Source organism: Acomys minous (assembly GCF_964271855.1).
Source record: "Acomys minous genome assembly, chromosome: 6".
Lineage (NCBI taxonomy): Eukaryota > Metazoa > Chordata > Mammalia > Rodentia > Muridae > Acomys > Acomys minous.
Genome location: NC_140487.1, coordinates 78,542,182 through 78,564,734, shown reverse-complemented (window position 1 = coordinate 78,564,734; position 22,553 = coordinate 78,542,182). Strand labels below are relative to the sequence as shown.

The window sequence follows — 22,553 nt, the reverse complement described above, 5'->3', positions numbered from 1 at the left end:
GTATATATATATATATATATATATATATATATATATATATATATATATATATATATATATATATACACAAATATATATATATGTATTTCTTATAAATATAGTCATAAAGAACTGCAAGTCAATGCTTTTTAAGAGGAGAAGACTTGGTATTCATTTTATAAAGCAGGAACAGGTTTTAAAAATATTTTTATTATTATTTTTCTTTTTTACATATACATTTATATTATTACACATACATACAATAAACTGCATACAGCAAGAAGAACCATGAAACAATCAGGAATTAGCCAAAACACTATGAATGTAACATTTATATATTTGTATTTAGCAGTCTTAGAGAAAACATCTTTCCTATCTTGGTGAGGCTAAAATTCTCAAGTAAATCAGTATTTATCAAATCTCACCTCTATTAACTTAAAACATCTATCTAGACCTAAAAACATCCTAATCCCTAAACAACTAAGCTTAATTGTAAAACTATACTATCTGGTCTTCAACCCCATCAGAGATTTGAGAAGGAATAAAATTAATTACCTGAGTAAACAGGAAGTACAGGTTAACAACTTCCAAAATGAAAAAAATGACAGAGGCAGTTTGCTGCTTGAACAGCCACTGAAACTCTCTATAACGTTGGAGCATCATCTTCAGCCTTCTGGCCCAATATATCTGACAGACATATTTGTGAGGCAGGAACTATTGAGAACTTGCTTACCTTATCTTGGCAGAGTTTGGCTGTCAACTCTGCCTGTACCCAAGCTTGCCCATTTTTAGGCAGAATTATGTCTGTGGCATAAATGAGGACATTTTGCCCAGTGGCTGGTTTGCCACATTTGAAGCCAACTCCATAAGGAGGTTCTTTGATGCTCATCTTCTTTGAGATAGGCTGTGTGTTGCCCGGAGTTAACCTGTCTTATTGTCAAAGAATATTTAAAATAATAAAAAGATCTTTAAATGCCATCCATATTCTGTAGGTTTCTGAGGTTTTTTTTTTTTGAAGACCTTATCTATCTATAGAATCATATAAATCTGTGAAACTTAGGATATATATTCTTGTGATAAAAATAGACTAGTAACTGACATGACTATGATTTGATCATTTAATGATTAGCTTGTATTCATTAATTGGCAGGAACATTTTCATTCAGAAAGCGCACACTGCCTGGGTATGCAGATAGCCTTAAAGCACAACATAGCTCACCAAAGCGGACTTGTTAGCCATAAAGAGCTTAGCAGAGCCGGAAACTCTCCCTCCCTTCCTTCCTCCCACCTTCCCCATCTAATAGGCACTCACCCTCTGGTGGCCAAAATCAGAAATACAGTTCTATTTTCCTGGCTTATACTCAAAAGATATGATTAAATGTAACATATCAAGTTTCTGCTACATATTAACCTACACAAAAATAGATCTAAGAGAAGGCCACTAGCTTAAAAAAAAAAGGTCTTTTCTACACCAACATATAGTAAAAAATCAGTGCAGTGATTAAACACGATAATTTAAGTTCTTGTGGTAATATCTGAAATCTAACAAATTAGATTTAAAATGTCTGAACTGTAGAATGTTAACATAAGAAGGAAAAAGAAAGTTTAACTAAAATGGGAATGCTAAGACAGTGAGCCCCACCCTGGCGGCCAGAGCTCCCTAGAGCACACAGAGGTTTGTGTAAGCAGCTCACGCCCATGCCGGGGAGCACACCTCCAGTGCTAGTGCTCCCAGGTCTTTCTTGAGTCTCCGTGTGCTCAAGATAATATTTCATAAGACCCACCATCTGACTATAAAAGACCTATACTACTTTTGGCAAGTATAACAACTTTGCTATATGTTTTTAGTACCACACATAGTTTTTTGTACCTTGGTGTAAGGTGAAATGAGATACATGGTCATAGCTGTTGAACTTATACAGTATTTGATGATAAACAAAATGATTTATATTTCACTACCTTTAATGAGACATCCATCTGAAGTGTTCAAACAGTGAGGTAAAGACAACCTATCTTACAGATATCTAAATTAATGGTCCAAACTCCAAATAACATTTAAACTATATGCTTTATAGTAGGCAAAAAAAAAAATTATCTCCCAGATGGTATTCATATTTCAAAAGCTGGCACTGGCAAAGTACTCTGTTACTGACAGTTTTTGATTGCTTGATGTCATTTTTCATGTCACATACAATCTCAACTGCTACACAGGCTTAATTTCAACAGTTTCAACATACCCTCTGTGAAAAGCAATCCACAGCCACGCTAGTGGGAAATCTGCCATTGGGACAGAATATTCCTGCAATTGCCAACAGGTTTTGGCCTCCTAACACAGAAACAGGTTTCTTCAATTCCACTTTATCTTTTTAATAATTAAGTCCTTAAGTGACTGGTTTTGTATTTATATTTTTTTAGTTTTTTACAATGCAAACCAAAAGTGTATAGTTTTGAAGAAGTCATCAAGTATATTACTTTTTAAAAATCCATCTATAAGTTTATTTTTATTTATTGAAAAACAAAAATACTAATATTAACCACTAAATTAACAAGATAGTCACACATTTTTAAAACACTATTTGAATTTTAATAATGAAATATATAACATGGATATAAAATATAAATTCATAGAAATGAAACAGATTATTAAGTATACCAGTTACATGGAATAGCATTGAGTTAATAAATAATGATTTGATCTAAAATACTTCTTAGTTTGATAGCTCCAAGTGAAGTTACTTAGGATATTAGAGAATACACACAATAATATATCCATTCTTGTCGTTCATTCAGGGGCATTACATGTTGACAAACCTGCATATAAAAATAAAGCTTATATTTTACTTTGATAAATTATTATTTGTTAATTTTCAATAAGACATTTCCAGGCCTATGAAACTAGGTGTGGTTCCACTAGGTGGAACACACCTTCAATCTAAGCATTCAAGAGGCAGAGACAAGCAGATCTCTGTGAGTTCAAGGAAAACCTGGGCTACACAGTAAGTTCTAGGCCAGCCAGGGCTCCTCAATGAAACTGTCTCCAACAAGAAAAAAATTCCCTGTGAAACCAGGGGCAGTGTCATGTGCCATGTGTCATGAATGTGCATTAATTGAAATACTTTGGAGGCTTAAGCCAGTGGATCAGTTGATCTCACAGATTCTGGGCTAGCCTGGGCAACATAAAGTATATAATCAATAAAAGGGTGATGACTACAGTTTTAAAAAGTTAGGTGTGATAATATGTTACCTACTGGTACAATCTCATGAGGCTAAGGCTGGAGGCTCTCAAGTTTGAAGGCAGTCTGGATTATACAATGAGACTCAGTCTCAAAAACCAAAAGAGAAAGGGAGGGAGAAGCTGTGTGCAGATAAAAGTCCACTATTTTTCCCTAGCATGGACTGGCAGTTTATGATCCCAGGACTAACAGGAAAATCCAGCCTTGATCCTACTCACTAGTTTCATTGTGTATAAAAGTGAGTGAAGAAGGGTGGTGGGAGGTAAACAGCCTTTCTCACTAAGCCTAGAACACTGTCTGAAATTGTAGGTGTGTGTGCACATGAGTGTGTGCATGCATGTGTGTACATGTGTGTACGCATGCTCATGAGGGTGAACATGTGTGCAAGAGGTCAAGCTCAGTTGTCATTCCTCAAAGACTATCCATCTCAGGGAAATTGCCCCCTACTGGTCAGGTGACACTGTCCGGCCAATGACTTCGGGATCTGCCCGTTTCTCTCCCTGAGGACTGGTTCCACCCTGTGCACCACCATGCCTGGCTCACAAGGGCTCTTAGGATGCACAGCAAGCACTTTACTCACTAAGTTAGCTCTGCAATCCAATTCCTAAGTCTTCACTGGAGAAACTTAGAATAAGCTGGTTTTACTCTTTACCATTAAATCACTCAAGAAGGTTCTGGAAGTTCACAGAAAACATGGGGGTGGGGTGAAAGAATACACTACTAAGCTTTTTCCTGTTCCTTCCCCAGACCCTGGGAGTCTGCTGATCCGTTCTTGCCTTTCAATTTGTGACCTCATCAGAAACAGGGTCTGCTAATAGCAAAATTATAGCTATTTCTGGCTCTTGGCTTAGTTGCTTATCTAAAACTTTAAGGATCTTTTCTCAGGTAATATTGGGCAACCTTAATAGTGTAGATAAGCATATTTTGAGTTATTAAAGTAACTATTATTAGTCATATTATTTGGCACTTCTCCATATGATGTTTAAAGTGCTTTCATGCATATAATTTTATGGTTATCTTTACACTAGTCTTGTGAAGGACGTAACTCATCTAGTGGTATTACTTTAATTTCACCTTTAAGCTAGAACAGAGCTGGCAGAGGGATCAGCTGATCAAGCGCCTGCTCCTAAGCTGGATCCTGGAACACACATGGTATTCCTTATACGTGTCCTCTAACTTTATACGCATTTTGTGGCATGAATGTGCATGTAGGCATGTGCATGTGCACACACAATGTGCATGTAGGCATGAGCATGTGCACGCACAATGTGCATGTAGGCATGTGCATGTGCACGCACAAGGCAAAACCAGTTTTAAAATGATCTAAACAGAGGAGTTAAATGACTATCCCAGTCACTGAACCGAACAGTGACAAGACTGAATTAGAAGCAAGGCCTCCCCCAGACATGGTGGTTTGTAGTCCTAGCACGCTGGAGATGGAGGAATTTAAGATCTGCCTTCACTACCGCTTGAGGCCAGCCTGCATTCGTTCCATGAGAAACAATCCAAAACAAAACCAAACTAAAAAAATCGCACCCACTCTTCTGTAGGAGATCAGTGTTTGCTGCTGTGAGCGTCACACAGAGATAACTTCATTTCATGCCACATGCTCATCATTGCATCAACAGTGAATAATTTTCTTTTCAAACGGCTTTAGATAGAGAGTAATACTTACCATTGTAGATCTTGGTGCCACTTCTACTGCAAAGATGTTGAGTCCTCTGTTGTTGACACAGTTTTTACTCAGTTCATTGTTGATGTGAATAATCACTTTGTCATCTGACTGTAGAAAATTACAAGTCTTTAGTTTTTTTTGTTGTTGTTGTTGTTTTTTGTTGAGATAGGGTTTCTCTGTATAATCTTGGCTGTCCTGGACTCACTTTGTAGACCAGGCTGGCCTCGAACTCACAGTGATCCGCCTGCCTTTGCCTCCCGAGTGCTGGGATTAAAGGCATGCGCCACCATGCCCGGCTACAAGTCTTTAGTTTTGAAAAACAAATACAGAGAATAAACCTCAGAATAAAACCTGAAAATCTGTTTATAGAATCCAGTCCACTACAAATTCATACAAACCAGCTTCCACTTTCTGCTTAGTGCCATGGCTTTCTTCATTCATTTTATTTTAACCAACCACCATTTCTTTCAAATGCTTTTTATATTTTCCCTTTAATTTTCATTCCCAGACCACTGTGTAGAGTAACAGCAAGTGAGCTCATCCATGGTTTATTATAGCAGTACTGGCTTTCTTTTCTTTCATCTGTTTTTCTAGCATCTGTTCACTCAGCTCCTACCTTTCAACTAACATGCCTGAGACATCCATCTAATTGGGTTCCTCGCTTATTCACTGACTCGATATGCATGTGCTTAAGACTCCACCCAGCGGGGGATGGAAGCAGATGCTAGGATTCCCAGCCAAACTTCTGAGTGAAGTGCAGGGAGACTTAAGGAACATTTGGGGAATAGAAGAACCTGGAAGAGTCAGGAACTCCACAAGGAGACCAGTGGAGCCAACAAATCCAGGCAGAGGAAGGGGGTGCTGCATGGTGAGGACCTAGACCCTCTGCCCCAATGTAGTTGATAGGCAGCACAGTCTCCCTGCGGGTCCCATAGTATGGGGAGCAGGGGCTACCTTTGACATGAATTCTGGTCCCCACATGTTGATCACTTCCTCCTGGCGGGATGGCCTTGCCAGACCACAGAGGAAAATGATACAGGCAACCCAGATGAGACTTGGTAGACTGAGGTCAGATGTTAAGAGAGGAAGGCTTCCCCTTTCTAAGGACTAAGGGAGGCAGAAGGGGATATAAGGGAGGACGAGTGGGACTGGGAGGTGACGAGGGACGGGGCTACACTCAGGATGTAAAGAGAAGAAATTTTAAAAATGTATATTAACTGCATGCTAGGCACTGTTTTAGGCCCTTGAAAAAGTGTTCAAGAGAACACATATGGTCTAGAGCCACTCTATTATTGTTCTTGACCTTCCTAGTAATGAATCCTTCATACTGCCCTTCCCTGCGTTTCTTCTACTGTTTGCCTTGTTTCTAAAGATTGTCTCTCAGTATACCTAAACCTTAGACAAAGCTAAACTCCTACTCTACAGTTCTCTTTCCCCTCACCACACATTGTTGCCAAGTTCTATGGTCTAAACATTACAAGAGACACAGGTAAGCTAAAACTACTGCGTATGCAAACAATACTACATGACTTAATATTTACTTATCCTCTGGTCTCTCTGAGAGTATTAATTTTTTCTTTCTAAGTATCTCAACTTGAAAGTAGAAAGCATGTTTCATACTTCCTGGTGGTTCTGTTGTATAACAAATTAAACAAAGATTTTAAAATATAATATTTTATATAAACAATAATTATATCCTTATTTTGTAACTAAATTATGCTGATTCTTCACTGATCTCCAAATTTAATAGTCATATTTTAAAATAAAAACAGTGGTCTTGAGTTATTATAAATAATATAAGAGTATCATGCCAACTTTGATTTATAAATACTAAAAAGAGTAATTTTTCATTATAAATATTATATATGCAGTAGGATATTTGGCTACAATGTAAAAAGAAAGATAACATTATTATTAAACTTTATATCAAAATAAGGAAAATTACCTCATAATCAATACCTTATTTTCAATTAGCAATAATTGTGCCTTGGATAAACCTCATTAACTATGATACTGCCATTGCACGATACCTTATTTTCAATAATTGATGTAATCCAGGTGTCAAAATTGCAAGTATGTACAATTATGTTTTCATAGCCATCCATGACTTTAGCATCACTGCTATCAAGGACAGATTTGCAAATGGCCTTCTCAAGTTGCCCACTGCATGCCTCCATATGGACAGCTTTAATTCTTGGCTTGCATCTTTCTGCATAGATATTGATGACAAATGGGCACGCCTGGTGGAGAAGCAAACAAAATCTTGCTTTAGCCTTCTGTAAAATTTTAAATAAACTTATTATAAATGCTTATCATAATCATTTAGGATTCATTTAGCCAGCAAGATAGCTCAGTGGGTACAAGTCCTTGCCCAAGCCTGACACTGAGACAAAACAAGACCAAAGGATAATCTTATCCTAGGCATGGGATGGCAGAACTCCTGGGATTTCATCATGCTACTCAGGATAGAACATAACTTAGAATGTACAGTTTTTTGTTTTGTTTTTAAATTCTGGATTCTTCCATTTAATACTTCAAGTTACAATAGATTATAAGTAACTGAAACCATAGATAAAGGTAACCAACTATAGACTCTTTTGCACAAAAACCTTGAGAAGATAGTGATCCCACTTTTAGGAGTTATACCACTCCAACTGTTCATCAAAAAATTGTTTACTCAGGACTGGAGAAATGGCTCAGTGGTTAAGAGCATTTGTTGTTCTTCCAGACGACCAGAGTTTGATTCTAAGCAACCATGCTGGGCATCTGGCAACCACTTGTAACTCCAGCTCTACAGAATCCAATGACTTCTAGCCTCTGTGGGCACCTGTGTGTACATGCACATACTACACACACACACACACACACACACACACACACACACACACACACACAAATAAAAATTTTAACAGTGTTCTCTCATGTTGATGGACATAGTAGTTAATATAGCCTAAGACCTGAGCACACAGAAAACCAGCTTAGAAGCTTCAATCCAGACAAGTGAATCAAGTAACCCTTAGATTTTCTTTTGACAAACTTAGGCAGAGCCTGCACCAAACAAAGCACACACTTCTAGCTGAACTGGGATTAACGTTACAGGTAAATGAGTTCCTATCAATTAAAAGACATACTAAAAGGCTGCATGAGGTAAGGTCAGAGCATCCTTGGGACGTGTGTTCTTGGCCACACCTGGAAAATGTGGGCGATATGGTTGCGGAGGGTCTTTGAGTTGCTTCTTATAACAAGTCTTGTTTTTCAGAGGTTATTAATGTTGTTGCTGTTTTTCTTTTTGTCTTTTATTTTTTGAGACATCGTCTTGCTATATTTTCCAGGATGTTCTCAGTTTGCTATGCAGCCCAGGCTAGTATCAAACTTCTTGGGCCGTAGTGGTGCACAGCTTTAATCCCAGCACTCGGGAGGCAGAGGCAGGTGGATCCCTGTGTGTTTGAGGCCAGCCTGGTCTAAAATGCGACTCTAGGACAGCCAAGGCTACACAGAGAAACCCTGTCTCAAAAAACAAAACAAAACAGAAAATCAAACTCAAAGGCCTCCTGCATCAGCTCAGCATCTTCCCAGGTGCTAAGATTTCAGCCATACACAACCATGCCATACAGTATTGGAGGCTTTTAAAACTCCTGTTCAGTTCAGTCTTGAGTTCCTGCCCTGACTTCCCTTCATTACCTAGAAGCTGTAAATTGAAATAAGCCCTTTCCTCTCCAAGTTGCTTTTAGTCATGGCTTTTGTCCCAGCAATAGAAAGCAAACTAGGACATCAACCTTTGACACTTTCTGCTGCATGTAGTTTTTCCTGTTAAATGTTATTATATATTTTTCTTCTCATGTAGCTCAGGCTAGCCTCAAACTTGCTATGTAGCTGAAGATGACCTTGAACTGGCATACACTACCATGTCCATTTATGTGATGTAGAGGATTGTACTCAGGTATTTGAGGCAAGCACTCATGTCAATTGAGCTCCATTCTCAGCCTCCTTTCATTAAATTCTGAATAATGGGAATAATATTATCTATTGAATATTATAAATAAAATTTAAGTCAAATAAAAATTTATCTCTTAAGTCTTTCTTACCTCAGTTTTAATGGTAAGAAGTAATTAATAAATGGTTTTAAATGTTTTCAATTGATTTATTGCTTTTAAATAATTTTCATTGCATAAAACATGTGTAGCAAAATCAATACTGTTTACAGACTAGAACTAGCATTTGCAACCATGGTTAAAATGTAAAATTCACAAAATATTAAATACTGTAATTCGGCCAAGGGGTGGTGGCACACACCTTTAATCCAAGCACCCAGAAGGCAGAAGCAGATGGAACTCTGTGAGTTTGAGGCCTGCCTGGTCTATAGAGATGATTCCAGGACAGCAGAGACAGAGAAACCCTGTCTCAAAAAACAAACCAACAAAATAATGAATAAAAAAAATTACAGTAACTCTTCACACTCAGTTACAAAAAATGCCAAGAGAGCGAATGAGAGAAAGAGAGAGACACAGACAAATTGGCGAGGGTAGGGTGGGGGCTGCTTCTCTGAAAGCACATTTCTGAGGAATACTGAAAAATACCCCAACTAGGGATTTAGTCGAAGTCTCAAAGTACTTAATTTTTAAATCTGTTATTATTAGTACTGCCCTTTAAAGTTGACTGAAGTCAACTGGAGAGATGGCTCAGCAGTTAAGAGCACTGGCTACTCTTCTAGGGGACCTGGATTCATTTCCCAGCACCCACATGGCAGCTCACGGTCATCTGCAACTCTAGTGCCAAGGGCTCTGACACCTTCCTCTGACTTCTGTGGACACAAGGCATGCATGTGGTATATGTGCATGTGCATACAATCCAAACACTTGCACACAAAAACAAATATTAAAAAGAGAATTAAGTTGACTGATGAATGAGAATAAACAAATGTCTTACTACTTAATATGTGGCTTGAGCTCAAACTCTTAAATCCTGTATTTTAAATATGACAGGAAATTTAAAAGGTCTAATTTACCTCCTCCTCTGAACTTGGAGTATTGCTTAACTTTGTCCTATTGTGTTAACAGCCAATATAATGGTGATAGGTGCATCACATAGGGAGTGCTTTGGATCAGCCAGCCACTGTGTTATAAACATTAAGCCAGGAAGCACCATCTCTAAAAAGACAAGCATTCCAAACTCTCCACAGACACATCTCTCTCATTCTCAGAGAACCTTCTTTCTCTTAGGATAAAGTTTCCTTATTTATAAATAAGAGTTTGGCAATTCAAGCAGACATCTCCAATTTAAAATAAGTTGGTAGCCTAAATCTAGGAAAGCAGGGCCTAAAAATGAGGCAGAGTAAAGTCTCTTGCAATAGCCCACTTTATTCAGCATCAGGCAATTTATGCTCTGCAGGTTGAGAAGACTCACTTAAATAAAGTTTTCAATCACAAGGACAAGCTACATGTGGTAAAAACATGTTTCCCCACATCAGCATATAAATGAATATAAAAGCAGCTGTGATGAATAATCTGAAGTAAGCTCACTTCCGTCCACTACACCTTGGAGGGACACAGAAGCACATTCTAAGAACAATTCCATGTTTTTGAAGAAACTAAGTTCACAAGGCTCGAGTCTTGTTTTTTTGTTTGTTTGGTTGGTTGGTTTTTGTTTTTGTTTTTTGGAGTCTTCTCAGAAGCACTCAGAATTCCTCTCACACAACTCCATTCTTGGACTGTGTTCCAGCAAAAACATATACATTTTAATTACTAATTTCCTTCTGTACATCAAAGCACAAACTTTTTGTGTCTCTGATTAATCATAGTTCACAGTAACTACATTTTAGTAAAGAACATGAGCTTCAGTGAAGTTCTAAAAACAGTGATGTGGCCAGTATTCATCTCACACCATTGAAATTCAAGGATTGGAGTGCCTGGACTTAATGTCATGTGTCAGAAGAACTTTCAAGGGCTAATATCATGGAAAACAAAGCTACTGTCAATGTTAGAGTGTTTTACCTCCGTCAGCTGCAGAGCCTTATTGTAGCCCATTGAGTGTAGAGTCACCCACAAGTCAAGAGGGTCTCCTTCTCGATCATTGGCCTCCATCAGATGCAACTCCATAAATCCCTGTCTTGTTAACTCATTCTTCTTTGTGTCAAAGTTTTCTGTGAAAACAACCGCCATTTCTCCCATACATTATTTAAAATTTAAAATCCATGTGTTTAATAAAATGTCTCTACTCTGAATCATAACGTTCAGCTGTTGCCAATGATAAGGGGAATAAGAATTCCCCCAAATTTGCTTTCTTTTTAAATTTCCCACATCTCAACACAGTCATCATCACATAATATGACTTTGTTTTCAAGATATTGGCAAGTTGTAACTAACTAGTGCAAACACACTCCTAATTTAGAAGAAATTTTAATTTCTCTGGGTAAGTTTCAGCCTCACCACTCCCTAAGAGTTTATATTGATATTTCATAATGGCTCTTAGGCTCACCAATGCTTGAATGAACTTGATATAATATACCCCAGACTACTAGAGTTTGACAAAGAGAGAACTGATGAGATCTGGCTTAAGGAGACTACTGCATGTACAGTTTATATAACCAACTGTTGGTAGGTCCTTGAAAAACTGTTCAATAATGGACACCTGAATTTCCCAAGGGAAGTCTGAATATGTTCATTTAACATTATTTTTAAGTAAAAACTAAACTTACCAGAACTTAGACATATGTATGTATGTATGTATGTATGTATGTATGTATGTATGTATATGTCCATGTGTGTCTAATAGCTCCTATCTATCCACCTATATGTCATACTATGATTGTCCTGAAATAAATCTATAGATAAATAATACCATGGATTATATTTTGGCAACCTCCTACAACAAGAAAGATTTTATTTCCCAACTCCTATCTGTATTATATTCAAAGGAAATGAGACAGCATCTCTTGCTTATGCATTATTATGAAAAAAAAAAAACAAGACAGCGTTTTCCCCAAGATGGTGGCACCAATCGAACACTGCATCAGATTAGCAGAAAATACAGCACTGCACAGTGACCTGAAGATTGAACTGAGAACTACAAAACACCAGTGCTCCAGATTCTCAGAGAGCAACCTCATTGGAGGAACCCCTATGCCTGCTAACACCAGAGACAACCAGATGACTAAAGGACAGCACAAGAGGACTTGGAACAAAACTGAGATCCATATAAGAACACAGGAAACCAGTGATCCTAACACAAAAAGCCCTGGAGATATGAACACCCATGAAACACAAAAAGAGGACTTTAAATCTGAGGTGATGAAAATGATAGAAACTTTGAAAAAGGAAAATAAATCACTCAAAGAAGCACAGGAAAATATACTCAATCAGATGAAGGAATTCAATGAATCCTATAAAGAACTACAGGAAAATACATCCAAAGAGATCAAAGAGATGAAGGAATTGAATAAATCCTATAAAGAATTACAGGAAAATGCAAACAAATGGGAGAAAGAAATGAATACGACTATTAAAGACCTAAAGAGGAAATTAGAAACAACAAAGAAAGCACAAGCTGAAGCAATCTTAGAGTTGGAAAACATAGGGAAGAGAACACATACTACGGACATAAGCCATACCAACCAAATAGAAGAAATGGAAGAGAGAATCTCAGGTGTGGAAGATACAATCAAAGTTATTGATAAATCATAGAAAATGTTAAAATCACAAAGTTCCTGACACAAAACATCCAAGAAATCTGGGATACTATAAAAAGGCCAAATCTAAGAATAATAGGCATAGAGGAAGGAGAAGACTCCAAGCTCCAAGGCCCAGAAAATATTTTCAACAAAATCATAGAAGAAAACTTCCCCAACCCAAAGAAAAAGTGCCCATTAGCATACAAGAAGCCTACAGAACTCCAAATAGATTCTACCAGAAAAGAAAATCCTCCCACCACATAATAATCAAAACATTAAATGTACAGAACAAAGGAATAATATTAAAAGCTGCAAGAGAAAAAGTTCAAGTCACGTATAAAGGCAAACCCATCAGAATTACACCTGACTTTTCAACAGAGACTATGAAAGTTAGAAGGGCCTAGGTGGAAGTCATGCAAACATTAAGAGACCACAGATGCTAACTCAGACTACTATACCCAGCAAAACTTTCAGTCACCATAGATGGTGAAAACAAGATATTTCATGACAAAATCAAGTTTAATCAGTACCTAACCACAAATCCAGCCCTACAGAAGGTACTAGAAGGAAAACTCCAACCCAAGAAGGCTAACTACACCCAGAAAAACACAGGAAATAAGTCCACATCCATAAATCCAAAACACAGAAACACACACTGTACCACTACCAACATCAAAACAAAAGGAACTAACAACCACTGGTCATTAATATCTCTTTGAACATCAATGGCCTCAACTCCCCAGTAAAAAGACACAGGCTGACAGAATGGATGCAAGAACAGGATCCATCATTCTGTTGCATACAGGAAACACACTTCAGCAATAAACATACACATTACCTCAGAGTAAAGGGTTGGAAAACTCTATTCCAAGCAAACGGACCTAGGAAACAAGGTGGAGTAGCCATGCTAGTATCTGACAAAATAGACTTTCAACTAAACTAATCAAAAGAGATAGAGAAGGTCACTACATCCTCATCAAAGGAAAACTACACCAAGATGATTTCTCAGTTCTGAATATCTATGCCCCAAATGCAGGAGCACCCACATCTGTAAAAGAAATGTTACTAAAACTTAAGCCACACATTGAACCCCACACATTAATAGTGGGAGACTTCAACACTCCACTCTCACCAACAGGCAGATCATCAAGACAGAAACTAGATGGAGAAACAAGGAAACTAATAGACATCATGAAACAAATGGACCTGATAGCTACAGAATATTTCACCCAAACACAAAAGATTACACCTTCTCTTCAGCACCTCACAGAACCTTCTCCAAAAATGATTACATACTTGGCCACAAAGCAAACCTCAACAGATACAAGAAAATCTAAATAATCTCTTGCATCTTATCAGACTACCATGGATTAAAGTTGGAACTCAACAACCAAAGAAACAACTGAAAGCCTACAAATTAATGGAAACTGAACAACTCCCTACTCAATGACATCTGGGTAAGGGATGAAATAAAAACATAAATTTAAAACTTCCTAAAATTCAGTGAAACAGAAGGCACAACATACCCAAACCTATAGAACACAATGAAAGCAATGCTAAGAGGAAAGCGCATAGCATTAAGTGCCTTTATAAAGAAACTGGAGAGACCCCATACTAGCAACTAAACAGCACATGTGAAATTTCTAGAACAAAAGGAAGCAGACACACCCAAGAGGAGTAGATGGCTGAAAATCATCTAACTCAGGGCTGAAATCAATAAACTGGAAACAAAGAAAACAATTCAAAGAATCAACGAAACCAAGAGCTGGTTCTTAGAGAAAATCAACAAGATTGACAAACCTTTAGCCAAACTAACTAAAAGGCAGAGGGAGAGTATTCAAATCAACAAAATCAGAAATGAAAAGGGAGAGATAACAACAGACACTGAGGAAATCCAAAGAACCATCAAGTCTTACTTCAAAAGCCTATATGTCACAAAATTAGAAAACCTAAATGAAATAGGCAATTTTCTTGATAGCTACCAACCACCAAAATTGAATCAAGATCAGATAAACAAATTGAATAGTCCTATCACACCTGAGGAAATAAAGGCAGTCATCAAAAGTCTCCTAACAAAAAAAGTGCCCAGGACCATATGGATTCAGCACAGAATTCTATCAAACCTTCAGAGAAGAGCTAACACCAATTCTCTTCAAACTATTCCATAAAATAGAAACAAAAGGAACATTACCAAACTCATTCTATGAGGCCACAGTCACCTTGGTACCTAAACCACAGAAAGACTCAACAAAGAAAGAGAATTTCAGACCAATTTCTCATATGAACATTGATGTAAAAATACTCATAAAATACTCGCAAACCGAATTCAAGAACACATCAAAACTTTCATTCACCATGACCAAGTAGGTTTCCTCCCAGGCATGCAGGGGTGGTTCAATATATGGAAATCCATTAATGTAATTAATCATATCAACAAACTGAGAGAAAAAAACCACATGATCATCTCTTTAAATACTGCAAAAGCATTTGACAAAACCCAACACCCATTCATGTTAAAAGTCCTGCAGAGAGCAGGGATACAAGGCACATACTTAAACATAATAAAGGCAATATACAGCAAGCCCATAGCCAACATAACACTAAATGGAGAGGAACTTAAATCAATTCCACTGAAATCAGGGAGAAGCTGTCCATTCTCTCTGTATCTTTTCAATATAGTACTTGAAGTCCTAGCTAGAGCAACAAGACAACTAAAGGAGATCATGGGGATACAAATCAGAAAAGAAGTTGTTAAGCTATCACCATTTTCAGATGATATGATAGTTTATATAAGTGACCCCAAAAATTCTATCAAGGAACTCCTACAGCTGATAAACACCTTCAGCAAGTGGCTGGATACAAAAATCAACTAAAAAAAATCAGTAGCCCTCCTTTATACAAATGACAAAGAGGCTGAGAAAGAAGTTATGGAAACAACACCCTTCACAATAGCCACAAATAATAAAAGTATCTTGGTGTGACTCTAACCAAGAAAGTGAAAGATTTGTATGAAAAAAAACTTCAAATCTCTGAAGAAAGAATTTGAAGAAGATTTCAGAAGATGGAAACATTTCCCATGCTCATAGATCACGAGAATCAACATAGGAAAAATGACCATCTTACCAAAAGCAATCTACAGATTCAATGCAATCCCCATCAAAATACCCACACAATTCTTTACCAACCTTGAAAGATCAATTCTCAACTTCATATAGAAAAACAGAAAACCCAGAATAGCTAAAATGATCCTATACAATAAAAGATCTTCTAGAGGAATCTCCATCCTGGATCTCAAGCTATACTATAGAGCAAGAGTAATTAAAACAGCATGGTACTGGCATAGAAATAGGCTAGTTGATGAATGGAATCAAATTGAAGACTCAGGAATTAACCCACATACCTATGGACACTTGATTTTTAACAAAGAAGCCAAATCCATACAATAGAAAAATGATAGTATCTTCAAAAAATGGTGATGGTCTAACTGGATGGCTACATGTAGAAAAATAAAAATAGATCCATATCTATCACCCTACACAAAACTGAAGTCCAAATGGATTAAAGACCTCAATATAAACCCAGACACATTAAATCTGTTAGAAGAAAAAGTGGGCAAGAGCCTTGAGCTCATTGGCACAGAAGACAACTTCCTGAACAGAACACCAACAGCTCAGGCCCTAAGATCAACCAATAATAAATAAATAAACCTTATGAAACCAAAAAGCTTCCATAAGGTGAAGGACACGGTCAACAGAACCAAATGACAGCCTACAGACTGGGAAAAGCTCTTCACCAACCTGACATAAGACTAAGGGCTAATATCCAAAATGTATAAAGAAATGAAGAAATTAAACACCGCCAAATCAACTAATCCAATTAAAAAATGGAGTACAGAACTAAACAGAGAATTCTCTATAGAGAATATCGAATGGCCAAGAAACACTTAAGGAAATGTCAACATCCCTAGTTATCAGGGAAATGCAACTCAAAACAACTCTGAGATTCCATCTTACACCTATCCGAATGGCTGGTGTATCAAAACTCAGGTGACAGTACATGCTGGCAAGGAGAAAGGGAACACTCTTCCATTGCTGGTAGGAGTAAAAACTTGTACAACCACTTTAGAAATCAATCTGGTCCTTTCTCGGGAAATTGGGAATAACTCTTCCTCAAGACCCAGCCTTATCACTCTTGGGAATATACCCCAAACGATGCTCCACCATACAACAAGGGCATTTGCTCAACAATGTTCATAGCAGCTTTATTTGTAATAGCCAGAATCTGGCAACAACATAGATGTCCCTCAACCAAAGAATGGATAAAGAAACTTGGTACATCTACACAATGGAATACTATTCAGCTATTAAAAACAAGGAAATCTTGAAATTTACAGGCAAATGGATGGAACTGGAAAAGATCATCCTGAGTGAGTTAACCCAGACCCAGAAAGACATGCATGGTATATACTCACTTATAATCAGACATTAGCCACATAATACTTGATAGTTACACTACAAAACAGAGTCAGAAACATCAAGCAAGAACCATGTATGATGTGGACCTAGACCCACTGCTTCAATGTAGTGGTACAGTCTCCTGGTGGATCCCATGTCTGGAGAGTAGGGACCACTTCAGGCATGCACTCTGGCCACCAAATTTAGATCACTTCCCCCTGGCAAGATGGCCATACCAGGCTACAGAGGAAGAGGTTACAGCTAATACAGATGAAACTTGATAGGCTGAGGTCAGATATTATGGGGAGAGGGCTCCCCTGTCTGAGTACTAAGAGAGGGAGGGAGAGGCAATGAGGGACGGAGGGGGATTCGGAGGGAATGAGGGAGGGAGCTATAATCAGGGTGTGAAGAATTTAAACTGCAGAACAAGCAGGTAACTTATATTGCTAATCCCACCATATGGGACTAGTTCTGAGCCTGACTGAAACATGAATATCTAGGCATAGACAATGATTCTTGTTGAATAAAGAACCCCTGTGAATTACTATTAGATGCCATTTTTCATATGGCATGAACGAAGATTTATAGATGTCTTCTTTTCCTGCACATACAAATAGCAGAAGTCTAGCCTTAATTGTTCCATGCATCACGCACACCTTTTATACACTTATAATTTTAGGGCTGTATAATGCTTGTGAGAAATTCTATGCTTTCAGAACAAAAGAACCAGACACTGACACTGGATCAGACCTGGCAGGGTGCATTCCTCGCAACGTACTGGACATTGACATCCTGTTTGGAGAAAGTGGTTGAAAAGAAAGAAGGGGGAATATAGAAATGTACAGGGAAGATAGAACATAAAGTAGATTAGTGAATCTACTCCTCAACTTAATGCCTCAATTGTCACTCACGAGATATTTTTAATTCACTGATATAGAAGAAATAAATTATACAAATTAAATGTTAGTAGATTAAATCATGGTCGTGTCAATTGCCTAGTCTACTTTTATCACAAAAATATACATCTTAGGTACAGCAGATAGATATGACTCTATAGAAAGACAAGATATTTAAAAAAACCCTAGAGGCATGCAGAATATAGCATTTAAAAGGTTTTTATTACTTTAAAGATTCAATGACAATGAGACAGGTTAACTCTTGGCAACACCCAGCCTACCTCAAAGAAGATGATGAGCATCAAAGAACCTCCTTATGGAGATGGCTTAAGATGTGGCAAACAAGCCACTGGGCAAAGGGTCCTCATTTCTACCACGGACAGAATTCTGCCTAAACAATGGCAAGCTTGGATGCAGGCAGAGTCGATGGCCAAAATCTGCCAAGACAGGATTAGCAAGTCCTCAATAGTTCCTGCCTCAAAAATATGTCAGCCAGATATATTGGACCAGAAGGCTGAAGAAGATGCTCCAATGTTATCGAGAATTTTGGGTGACGATTAAGATAGAAAACTGTCTCTGTCAACTTTTCATTTAGAAAGCTACTAACCTGCACTCCTAGCATGCTCAAATAATCAAGTCTCTTGAATGAGACTCTTTCTCAAGTCTCTGAGGGAGTTGAAGACCAAGTAGCTTAGTTTTACAATCAAGATTAATTGTTTAAGGGTTAATATATTTTAAGGTCTAGATGTTTTTAGGTGTTCTAAGTTGATAATGACAATATATGATGGAGGTTGATTTACATCCAGAAATTTAGAAGCACCAAGATAGGAAAGATGTCTTCTTCAAGGCTGTCAAATAAAAATAGCCAAAACACTAAGAATGTAACATTTATATAATTCCTGATTGTGTCATGGTTCTTCTTGCCATAGGTAATCTATTGTATATATGTGTAATAACATAAATGTATATGTACAAAAATAAAATAAAATAACAAAAACATTGTGTTTTCCTTATATAAGTGGACTTATGTAAATATACAAGGTGGAGGCTAAATTGACAATATATGTTTTTAAAATATGTCTTGAAGGGGAGATAAACCTATTTCTGTTTTGATCCCAAGTGTGGGATGGAGAAGAGGGCAGGATGTTTACCACTTAGATGTGAGAAAGCAGGATGTTTTTCCACTTAGAAATATATACCTAAAACAGGAGAGGCGGCTTTTGGTTGGCACTTGGTTCTTGGCTGTTCATCCCTGCACTTCAAGAAGCTTCTAAAGAGAACTGCTCTAGGAAAAGATTCAAGGCTTTGGACTCCAGCTGAGGCTTCAGGTTCCAGCTGCTGTTTCTGGTTCCAGCAGCAACTTTGGTGGAATTGCTGGTCTGCTGAAATCCTGCTGACTACACCAGGAGGATCATTCCTCGGAACTGATATCGTTAAGGTTTCATTATAGTGTTCTTTACTGTCCTTTTCCGTTTGTTTGGTTAGTCGGTTGTTAGGTATGTAGGGTTGTTTAATAAGTTCATAATAAAATATAATTGATAAGAAAATTGAGCCTACAATGTCCTGAATAAATTCTTGAAATTATAAAAAAAAGACATTAGTTTTCATTTTGTCCTGTAAAATTTTATTTCAATAAATTCTTCCTATAGTAATGGGAAACAAAATCCACAGTTCATATGCCACAAGTAGTATTTCTGTATTTGAAAATAACCCAAATATGAGCATTCTAATTCTAAAATTAAACCAGCAGCCTAATAGAAGCACATTCTTTGTGTCATGGTTAAACTGTTAATAAATGACATCAGCCAGATAGGGAACTTCTGAGTCAGTGGGCCACTGTTGATAATTAATAATGTACTGTATGAATTAAGTGATGCTTCAACTCTGACTTCATGTTTCAAGGTTACAATATGGGCATTATCTCACCAGACTTATGGGCATTATGTTAGCAAGATGAATCTTTTTTCCCCTGTGCTTTAAGTGTGTCTCTATATGATCTGAGAGAGGATTCCAGCTTTTGGAGAGTGATCTCTGAGGGAAAGGAGAAATGTCTTGGGAAGAAGTTTGTTCTCATGGTGATGCTTTAATTGCAGATTTAAAAAATTGAAGAGTACTGCAGTAGATTAGTGTATGGGTTTCATATCTACAGTGTAAGAAATTAATTACCATTGTGATTGGGTCAGAATTGATGTGTGTGATGTAAACATTGCAAAGCAAAGCTGTGAAAGGAGCTCAGATAGATGTATTCCTGTGCACGAGAGCAAATACCTGTCTCAATTGTTCTTTCTCTTTTTGCAATATAAAGTTTGCTGAATGTAAAAAAAGATACACCTGATGATTGGCAAAAATTTTTAAATGTTTTATAAGTGAAACAGATTCAAAGGTTTTTCAAGAAAAAATATGCTGATTAAATCGGAGCGAGTAATGATAGTAATATACTACTATTTAGTAAAGTAAGATAAAAATTAATATTTGATATGTAAGACAAAGAAAGTATTAAAGAAAATGTGTCTTTAATGCTATACTATGTGGACCAGCAATAACTTAATGACCTTTAAAACTTAAAATTCTTAATCCTTATTAATTTTTAAATTTTATTAAAGGACTGGGTCTAAAGCTCAGTAGGAAAGCACTTCTCAAGCAGATTCGACTCGTAGCACTACCAAAAGGAAGTGGGTTCTACTATGACCCTTTGACTCAAAGGCTTACATAAAGCTATGATAACTACTGGTGAAAGAATTGGAAAATAGGTCAGTGTAACAGAATATATCTGAACTACCGACAAGTAGCAAGGAAGCAAAGCAACACAATGACTGAAGAAGTCTTTTCAACAATAAACCAAAACACCTGGATATCTATATTCAAGGAGAAATAAATCTGGGCATAGACCCTAAACTTTTCACAGTCACTTCAAATTAGCCACAGATGAAACTGCACAACACAAAACTATAAAATTTCTTCAAGACAACAGGAGAAAATGTAGGCTGACTTGTGATGAAGTTTTTAGATAAAAATTTAAGAGCATAAAGACAAAGCCAGTGTGGTAAAGCATACACATAATCCTCAAAATTGGAAGATAGAGGCAAAAGAATTATGAGTTCCAGGCCACTCTTGATTGCATAGCAAGTTCAAGACAAACCAGGGCTACACCAGCCCATGCCTCAAAAGGCAACAACAACAACTACTACAACCACAAAACATCTTCTAACTTATTTCTCCTTTACTGTTATAACATCATGACTAAAAGCAAGTTGGGGAAGAAAGGGTTTACTTCAGTTTCCAGGTCATAGTCCATATAAAAGGAAGCCAGGGCAAGGAGCTCTAGGCAGGAAGCTAGAAGCTCAGGGCAGGAGCTGCTGCATACTGGCTTTTTTCCTGCTTCTGATTATCTAACTCCTTACAGAACCCAAGTCCACATGCCCATGGGTGGCACTGCCCACAGTGTGCTGGGCCCTTCTTCAGCAGCTAGCCATCAAGAAAATGTCCCCATAGACATGTCCGCAAACAAGTATGATAGAAGCCACTCCTGGACTGTGGTTTCCTCTTTCTAGGCATGTCAAGTTGACAATCTGGAGTAGCTATCACAGCACACAAGACATGTCCTAAGAAAGAATACAATTTCTCAACAAGTTATACTCTGTGAATAATATTGCCAGAAGAATAAAAATATAAGCCACTCACTAGGAGGAAATACTTGCAAACCATACATCTGATAGAAGATACATATTCATAACATACATAGACCTTTTAGAACTCCATCATTAAAAAAGAGGGGGAAAAGCTAGGCAAGAGAACATAGTAAGGATGGCACACTCTGGTAATCCCAGCACTAGGAAGTCTGGGCAGGAGAATGGTAGGCCTAAGGTCAGCCTGGGTACCATATAAAGGTTAAGGTGAGGCTTAGCTATATAGGAAGTCATTATCTCAAAAAGTAAGAGCTGGGCACCAACAGAGACATCACTAAAGAATTTACATCGATGGGAAATAGATACAAAGATGCCATGCGTCAAATGATATTAGGGGATTACAAATTAAGACAGCAGTAAGATCCAACTACATATCTATTTGATGCCTAAACCCCAAAATCTGAGACAAGCAAATGCTGCTGACATGTGGCACAACAGGAATGCTAATAATGGTTGGTGGAATCAAAACTTTCACAGCACTTGTAAAGCAGAATTTTTTTAAAGCTAAACATTGTGTTAGCATACAGTCCAGTATTTACTGAACTGAAATGTAAATTAGTTGAAAATTTGTTAGTATAAAACCCTGCACAAAAGTGTGTATAGCAGCTGTATTTCCAAATATTCCAAACTGGAAGTCATAAAATATCCTTCAATGGGGGAACAGAAAAATGCAAACTGTGTTCATACAATGAGATGTTATCCATCAGGAAAGATAAATGAACTATAAACCATGAAAAGACATAAAGAAAACATACACAATTCAGTCACACAACATTTGTTAAGAGGAAAACTACACAATAAGAAGATCAGTTATTGTCCAAGGTCTGGGGAGATGAATACACAAGAGAAAGAGTACAGGGGAGTTGTAGGACACAGAAACCTTTCTTTACCACACTGTAGTAACTACTTGTGAGATTAAGCAGTTGTCCAAACCCATACACAACAGAAGTAAACCTTAATAATA

The 22,553-nt window shown here is 37.4% G+C and overlaps 1 protein-coding gene across 3 annotated transcripts in view; it reads right to left on the bottom strand.

Annotated features, from left to right (window-relative positions):
- Window positions 1-173: 173 nt before the first annotated feature.
- EFCAB7 (EF-hand calcium binding domain 7) overlaps window positions 174-22,553 on the bottom strand; it is a 62,347-nt gene continuing 39,967 nt past the window's right edge. For all 3 annotated transcript variants that reach the window (XM_084786830.1, XM_084786828.1, XM_084786829.1), the window contains exons 11-14: window positions 10,878-11,026; window positions 6,918-7,127; window positions 4,888-4,995; window positions 174-2,790 (exon numbers count right to left, since the gene is read on the bottom strand). In XM_084786830.1, the coding sequence (XP_084642956.1) occupies window positions 2,716-2,790; window positions 4,888-4,995; window positions 6,918-7,127; window positions 10,878-11,026 (542 nt within the window). In that variant the 3' untranslated portion in view covers window positions 174-2,715. The remainder of the gene's footprint in view (window positions 2,791-4,887; window positions 4,996-6,917; window positions 7,128-10,877; window positions 11,027-22,553) is intronic.